At 43.8% G+C, this 7,962-nt stretch overlaps 1 protein-coding gene across 3 annotated transcripts; it reads left to right on the forward strand.

The window, feature by feature from the left end:
- Window positions 1–2,392: 2,392 nt before the first annotated feature.
- ZNF639 (zinc finger protein 639) lies at window positions 2,393–7,081 on the forward strand. Of its 3 annotated transcripts, none has more exons than XM_041467652.1 (6): window positions 2,393–2,775; window positions 3,384–3,487; window positions 3,877–3,953; window positions 4,497–4,592; window positions 5,435–5,575; window positions 5,846–7,081. In XM_041467652.1, exons 3-6 carry the CDS (start codon window positions 3,896–3,898, stop codon window positions 6,991–6,993), a joined length of 1,443 nt encoding a protein of 480 aa, XP_041323586.1. In that variant the 5' UTR covers window positions 2,393–2,775; window positions 3,384–3,487; window positions 3,877–3,895; the 3' UTR covers window positions 6,994–7,081. The 3 variants fall into 3 exon arrangements, with proteins under 3 accessions (XP_041323586.1, XP_041323587.1, XP_041323585.1); XM_041467653.1 differs by having other exon boundaries at window positions 5,435–5,569; XM_041467651.1 differs by lacking the exons at window positions 2,393–2,775; window positions 3,384–3,487 and having other exon boundaries at window positions 3,860–3,953.
- The last annotated feature ends 881 nt before the right edge of the window (window positions 7,082–7,962 follow it).

A 7,962-nucleotide genomic window follows, 5' to 3' on the forward strand; every position in this document is an offset into this window, starting at 1 on the left:
TAACCTGCCTTGGAAAAACTCAATCTAAAGTCTGAACCCATGTAACAAAAGAGCAAGGAACCTGATGCTAGACAAGATACCTCAAGTAACCTCCTACATGTCCTTTTAAACACTGACAAACCTACCTCCAGGGAAGGTTATCCTCATCAGCTATGCTAACTGCTTTCATTGAAGAAAGGGCTTACCCCATGCTTATTTTGGTCAGGATACATCCCCACTAATTGAAATGAGCATCATCTATGTTGCCCGTTTAAACAAGAATTTTTGTGTGTCAGTGTCACACAGGCTTTTCTGTATTTTCAGTTCTGACTGATTAAAACCTCACCCGGAGCTCTCTCAGCATCCCAAGCACGTGGTGGTTTAAAAAACAAGACTCATTTAGGCTTTTCTGTCTAAAGCATTGATAGCTCTGTTTGATGCGTGTGATTTTGAACTGGATCTGCAGCTTCAAAGGGGATCCTCCTCAGATGTTCTTCTTTCACTTAAAGCCTTGTCTTTTTATCTGACATAAGTGGCGTTGGGCTGTGCCGCTTTGGGTGGAGAATAAATCACTCAAAAGGTACAGAAGATGCTTTGGTCCGCCTGCGTTTGCCTCACAAAGCAGGACCGAATTCAAAGCAAAGGCTTGGGTTTAGGTTTGGCTTTTTTTTTTCCCTCTCCCTTGGCTGTGTGCGGATTTTAGGTTCTCATCACTGCCCTCCGCTGGGAACTGGGGAAAGCGCTTTCCTGGAACGCTGGAAAACATTTTGGTGAATAGAGGGAGAGCTGTGTGGGCATCCGCCCCTTTGGGTGGCTGTAGCCGATCTGTGAGACCTTTAACACGAGCTGTCCTGGGGAAACCTCAGCAACCACGGCTGGAATAAAAGGCAGAGAACAAACTGAACGGGGAGATCAGGATCTTGTTTGATTGGTAACTCGGTGCAGGAGATTGTATTTATTTCGTGTCTGAGGGCTCGGCACTGTGCCAGCAGAACCTTTAGTTCTGTTTTGGTGCTCACCCAAAACTCCTGTGTGATCATAGCATGAAGCTCTTTCCACTTGGCTCTAAGCAAGTCACGTTACCCTAAAGGTATGCTTCCAGCCTCAGGACAAAGGCTAAAGGTAGGATTTTATAGACAGGGTAAGTCCTGTTTCATCTGCAGATAATGAATAAAACTAAGGCCAGAAACAGGGTATAGTTTCATTTTTTACTAATCAGTGGAGCAACACCATTAGGGTTATTGTGGCTTGTCTACTAATTCAAAACTTTTTTTTTAGAACTAGGTAAATTCAGGCTAAGCCAGAGCAAAACAATTCAATGAATGCAACACTTAGCAAAATTCCGTAAGTTATTTTAAGTTGTGGAAATAAGGGACTGTAGTGGCCTCCCTGATGTCTTCAAAATTAATGAGGTATTTTTTAAAACAGTAAGATGCTGTTTGAAGTGCTCTGCTTTGTGAACCAATACAATTTGGTGCTTTTTCCTGTAGCATGAAGAAGAAATCAGGAAAAAGATTATAAATTTGGAAAAGGGAGAGTTGCTTATTTTAATTTTCAAGCCCTTATTTATACATATTTCACAGAATCATGGAATTGTTAGTTTTTGAAGGCACCTCTGGAGATCATCCAGTCCAAGGCATGGTCACCTGGAGCAGGTAACACAGGAACACAGCCAGGTGGGTTTGGAATGTCTCCAGAGAGGGAGAATCCACAACCTCCCTGGGCAGCTGTTCCAGGGCTCTGCCATCCTCAGTGTGAAGAAGTTTTTCCTCGTGTTGAGGTCAAACTCCTTGTGTTTCAGTTTATGGCCATTGCTCCTCATCTTGTTGCTTGGAACCGCCAAAAAGAGTCTGGCACCATCTTCTGGCCCCTGCCTTTGAAATATTTCTGTGCATTGATGAGATCTCCTGCCAGGTCTCTTCTCAGACTAACCAGGCCCAGCTCCCGAGTCTCTCCTCACAGAGATGCTCCAGACCCCTCCTCACTTTGTGCCTCCGCTGGACCCTCTCCAATCTCCCTGTCCTTCTTGTATGTATACATTTCTTTCTTCTACTGTATATATTTATGATACACTTTATATTGATTCTCCTATACAGTAGCTCTGAGGGACAGCTTTTACATTGACACAAAAAATAAAGCCGAGCTTTAGGAGGCTCTGGCTTTGACATCACCCTCTCATTTGTGTAAAATCGGGGTGCAGACACTGTTCTGAAGCAGGCTTACACGGTGCCAGCCCCGGAGGAGGCCTGTGGATGGAAACGCGGCCCTGCAGACTCTGTGGGTACAAATATCCACTAAAGGTTTATTTAGGCCCCTCGCAGTCGCTATGGCGACGGGCGGGTGCGGGGGCGCCCGTGGCCGGCAGGGGGCGCTGCGGGCGGCGGCCGCTCGCCCCTTTCCCGCCCCTTCCCCGCGGAGCGGCCGGGCGCGGGGCGGGAGCCGCCCGTGCCCCGGCCCCGCCGGGGAGGTGAGCGGTGACTCACGGACCGACCCGCGGCTCTCCCGGTGCGGCCCCGGGCCGGGCCCTCTCCCGCCGCCCCTGCGGGGTCGCGGTCTCGCCCCTGCCCGCGGCTGCCGCCGGGGCGGAGCGGTGCCTTTGCCGCGCTCCCGCCAGGGATTCCTCGTGCGGCCTCCGCGCAGGCCGCGCCGCCCCGGGGCCGATCGGGATCCCGGTGCTCGGGGCCTGGATCCTGCTTTTCAGGGCCAGGAAAGCCGCTGGAATAGAACCACCCGCCTTGCTGCCCCGCGGTCCGACCCGTGTAGAAAAGGTTGAGCTTTTCACGCGCGTTACCTGGGGTGAGACTTGCGGTGTCAGTGCGCTGTCGGTTCTTCCCTCGCAATCATAGAAAATCACCCCGCGGGTGAGGGTACTGATACTTCTACATCATGATATAACGTTAAAATAAATTATTTTTCCATCTCTTGAAATGAAATTATAGTTCAGAAAATATTTAATCTCAGGAGAACATGGTTGACTTAATGAGGGCCCTTTTTTCCCTCCTTTCACCTCCGCGCATGGCACTGACTACAGAAGGGCCTGGGCCTCCAATGCACTTCAGTCATGGCAACCCGCATCACATTCCTTGTTTGCAGCCTTTTCTTCTTCAAGACTGTCCCGTATATAGGTCAAATGTTTGTATTTCGTTTCCAAATATTTTTCTGCTCTCAGGAGCTGCCAAGTGCAGCAAAAGCCAACTAGCCTGAGACAAAAGAAAAAGAAATACACCAGTGCATCCACCTTACTAATTGTGATGCTCCAAACCGAAATTAGTATCAACTTCTTATGATGATTTCTATCTTCATAGAGTCATTCTTTGTAGTATTTGTATCACTTGTATCTGATTCTGTGTTTTTTCTATTTTGTGCTAAAGTTATAAGTGGTTTAAAATGCTGTCACTCCGTAGGTGAAAATCTTCTTGAGCTGATGCATTCGCTACGTTTGGAAGCTGTACAGTCATCAGCTTGTTAGCTGCTCTGCTTCCTGATACTGAAGAGTCTAGGATTTTTGGTAAGAGAGCATGATTGTGTTAGTATTTTAAACTCTAAAACTTGTTTCTGAAGGGCTCTGCCTCAGAATGTCCTGTCTGTGACAAAAAGGGTGCTGGAGAGAAGGCTTGTAGATGACCCTGACTGCTGGAGTACCTGGAGTTCTGACTTGTCTGTCTTTTAGGTGAACTTTCTGCTCCAGGGCAGGAATGTGAAACTGGACTTCAGCAGCTGTGTGCATTTAGTGGGTTCTTGACTGTATCAAAATGGGCTTTGGGGCAAGAAGGGGGAGTAAGACAAAACTTTTGTATTTGATACACAGGCTTTCAAAATGCTTGTGTTCTTCCATAAGGTTCTGAAAGATAAACTAGATACAAACAAGTCTAACTCTTTAATGCTTTTACTTTACAGTTCATGTAGACTGTTCAAAATGAATGAACATCCTAAAAAGAGAAAAAGGAAGACTCTGCATCCTTCTCGTTACTCAGGTCAGTCTGGAGCTTGAGTTATGTACAAGTAAAGTTAAGCTTCATGATTAACTTTAGTAAGTTCATTTTTTTTTCTCAGAACAATAACTTTACAAGAAGTGACCACTTGTGCCAATACATGGAAAAACAGTGACACAAAGGGTGGGATGAGAAATCTTGGGCAGCACCCACTCTGCAGGCTCCTTTGTTGAGCCAATGCATCTGAGTGGCTTGTTCTGTACTTCTGCACATGGGGGAACTGGCTTTAGCTGCAAATGAAGGTGATTCTGCTTCCACAGAGGCCAGGAATTCTGTAAAAGTTGGGGTGGGGTGGGTAGAGAGGAATGTTCAGCACTGAACAGACCACACACTTGTCAATGTCCTCAGTGGGAGCAGAGACCTGATACTCCTGACATCAGGGCAGCAGCTGGGAGGTGTAAATCACAACAGGAATTCTTCCAAAACAAGTAAAAATATTAAAAGAATTTTGATGAACATGAAATACATCTGTAGCTACAACAAGACATGAGTACTTAAACTTTTTTTGTTGATGTTCTGGTTTAGATTCTTCAGGTGCAAGCAGATACATAGACAACAGTGGAATTTTTTCTGACCACTGCTATAGTGTCTGTTCCATGAGACAGCCAGATATAAACAGAGGTAAGACTATGTTTTGGGGTCTTGTTCTGCACTTCTTTAATGTATCATCTTCCTTTTCATAGAAGCAAATAGAATACACAGTAGGTGATTTCTGAGTGTCCTTGTGACCTGGTGGGCCTTAGACTGGTGGGAGATTGTTCAATTGTTACAGCTGAAATACAGTTTTCAAAGTAGAAACAATGACAACAAAAAGACCCTTCATGGTCTTTATAATGGTGATTAAACTAATTCCAGTACTCATTACCTAGGAAACAAAGTTGATGAGTTCAGGTGAAAATTTCCAACAGTTGCATTGAATTGTACTTGTACCTGGCAAAACAAAATGCCTTTTTATAAAACACCCAATAGTGGGTGGAAAGTTAGCAGAGTAAATGTGATGGTGGATTTTTAGTCCATTTATTTTTCTTTTCACTTTAATTATTAAACCATAAAGTCTGCAGAAGTTTTAAAAAGTATCATATTTTAAAGTGCAATGTCCAGAAATATTGGAGAATATTTTCAAGTTGTGTCTTTTAAATGTAATGTTTCATATAAGGATTTTAATTTTTTTTCTGTACAACCAGCTGAGTATTTTCAGTAGTAAATTCAGTATTTTCTGCTGAAATCTTCTAGGCAGATTGTTACTTTTTAATTCTTTTGTTTTTCTCTGCATGTATGGAAATAATTTTCAAGGTATTTTGTTGTTACTTTTTTAAAATGTAGGTTATGATGTGCTTAGTATATAAAGATAGATTTATGCAAGTAGAATAAATAAATAGTAAGATCTGTGACTAAATTCAGGAATCAGGATGATGCTAGTGTGAAGAAATGATGACAAGGAAGTGCTTCCCTTCCGTTTGCAGGCAGATTCCACAGTCCTGTGCAGAGCCTGGACACGGATGATGACGGGAGTCCGGTGCATGCCGGGAGCTCTCACTGGAGCGGGGCACACTCAAACGTTGGGATGCACTGCACAGACCCTAAAAAGAAGGATAAAGGTAAAGGTCAGTGTGTTTGCAGATGAGGTGCTGGGAGGTTGGAAAGCCCAAGTGCTGCTGGCTTTTTGTGTAGCTTCCTTGCTTTGACAGAAATGGTGAAGGATTTACATTTTCTGTTATTGCTTTGTTAGCTGAAAATACAGCATTGTCCGGCAGGGGAGAAATAACAGGTCTTTTCATTTGAAAGCTGCTGCAGCTGACTGAAAAGTTAAAAATGGGCCCAGGTGTTTTGTATTGGGTTTTTTTCAACCTTTTGTTCTGTATTTCTTCCTGCAGATAGAGGTACTAACAATGGAATGTGCAGAGACTTATGTGACTCACCTATATTCAGTGACAGCCCCACAGAAGAAGAGAAACCTCTAGATATCCAAACTGTAGAAATTTCTACAACAGAAGTGAATGCTGTAGAAGTTCACGATATAGAAACACAGACTGTGTCACCTGAGAAGCTGGAAGCTGAGGACCTTGAGGAAATCCCTCTGGAGACCTGTAAAATCTTTGAGAAGAACCACGCTTTGAATATCACAGCTCAACAGAAATGGCCCTTGCTGAGAGCCAACAGCAGCGGCTTGTACAAGTGTGAGCTCTGTGAGTTCAACAGCAAGTACTTCTCTGATCTGAAGCAGCACATGATCCTGAAGCATAAGACATGTACAGACACTCACGTCTGTAAAGTTTGTAAAGAAAGTTTCTCCAGCAAAGTGCAGCTCATTGAACATGTAAAACTACACGAGGAGGATCCATACATCTGTAAATACTGCGATTACAAAACGGTGATTTTTGAGAATCTGAGTCAGCACATAGCAGACACTCACTTCAACGACCACCTCTACTGGTGTGAGCAGTGTGATGTGCAGTTCTCCTCCAGCAGCGAGCTGTACCTGCACTTCCAGGAGCACAGCTGTGACGAGCAGTACCTGTGTCAGTTCTGTGAGCACGAGACAAACGACCCCGAGGATCTGCACAGCCACGTGGTGAACGAGCACGCGTGCCGGCTCATCGAGCTGAGCGACAGCTACAACAACAAGGAGCGTGGCCAGTACAGCCTCATCAACAAAATCAGTTTTGACAAATGCAAAAACTTCTTTGTGTGCCAGGTGTGCGGCTTTAGGAGCAGGCTGCATACAAATGTCAACAGGCACGTAGCTATTGAGCACACCAAAATATTCCCTCATGTTTGTGATGACTGTGGGAAGGGGTTTTCAGGTATGTTGGAATATTGCAAGCACCTAAGCTCTCATTTATCTGAAGGGATTTATTTGTGTCAATACTGTGAATATTCAACAGGACAAATTGAAGACCTTAAAACTCATTTGGATTTCAGGCATTCAGCAGATTTGCCTCATAAATGTACTGATTGTTTAATGAGGTTTGGGAATGAAAAAGATCTTTTAAGTCATCTTCAGATACATGAGACGGTGTGATTGCTTTCTTTTTCTGTAATCAGTTTGTTAGAATTTGAATTCATTTCCAGTCACTGGAATGTGATATTAAATACAATTTTAACAGCAATTGTACATTTCTAATGTTTTCATCTTTATATCAGCAAAGCATGTAGAGCACTTGGTGTTGTGAATTTCCTTGTCTAGGGGTTTCAGTAGGAATAATCACATTTACACTGTGATAGATCAGATTTTGGGGGGTGGGACAGTGGGAGTAATTGCATGTTGTGATACCAGTTCTGGTGGTCATCCTGCTCTTCATGTCTAGTGTACAAGACCACCTCTCGTAAATTTAAAAAAGCACAAAAACAAAGCAAATATCTAATTCCACGCTTAAATAACCCAGTACTGGTCTCAGTTCCACATCCAGCTCATGTTACCCTGGGTGGCAGCAGGTCACTGCACTGGTGTTTAGCAGTAGCACTGGCCTGCCAAAGATAAGGGTGCTCCAAAAGTTCCCAGGCATGGACATCTCCAGATTCACATACCAGCCTTCATTTCCCACCTCATGCTCCTGATAAGCTTTGCAATTGTCCTGTTTTTCTCCTGGGATACCTTTCTGACCTAACTTCACTTTGCTCTGTGGGACTGTCCAACACAAGCACAACACACTCTTCCGCATATGTACTACACAACTTCCACATGATAGTCCCTTTATTTACCTTCAGTTCTTGCCTTTTAATGCACTGAGGAGAAACACATTGCTTGGGTTTGGATTGGATTGTGTTCTAAAGAGTAATTGCAAAAGGAATTTGCAATGATCCTGCTGAGAATGTACAAAATGAATTTATTATATAAAATCCTAATGCAGCTGTCACTGAAATTATGGATGTCACCAAGCTCTGACTAGAGAAAACTTCTAGTAGTCTATATTATTGTAGTAATCCTGTATAATTATCTTTTCACCACTAGTAACTTGAGGAATGTTATTTTAACTCTGTAAATTTTTAA

The sequence above is a fragment of the Pyrgilauda ruficollis genome, unplaced genomic scaffold (genome assembly GCF_017590135.1).
Source record: "Pyrgilauda ruficollis isolate IOZ18807 unplaced genomic scaffold, ASM1759013v1 scaffold21, whole genome shotgun sequence".
Taxonomy (NCBI): Eukaryota; Metazoa; Chordata; class Aves; order Passeriformes; family Passeridae; genus Pyrgilauda; species Pyrgilauda ruficollis.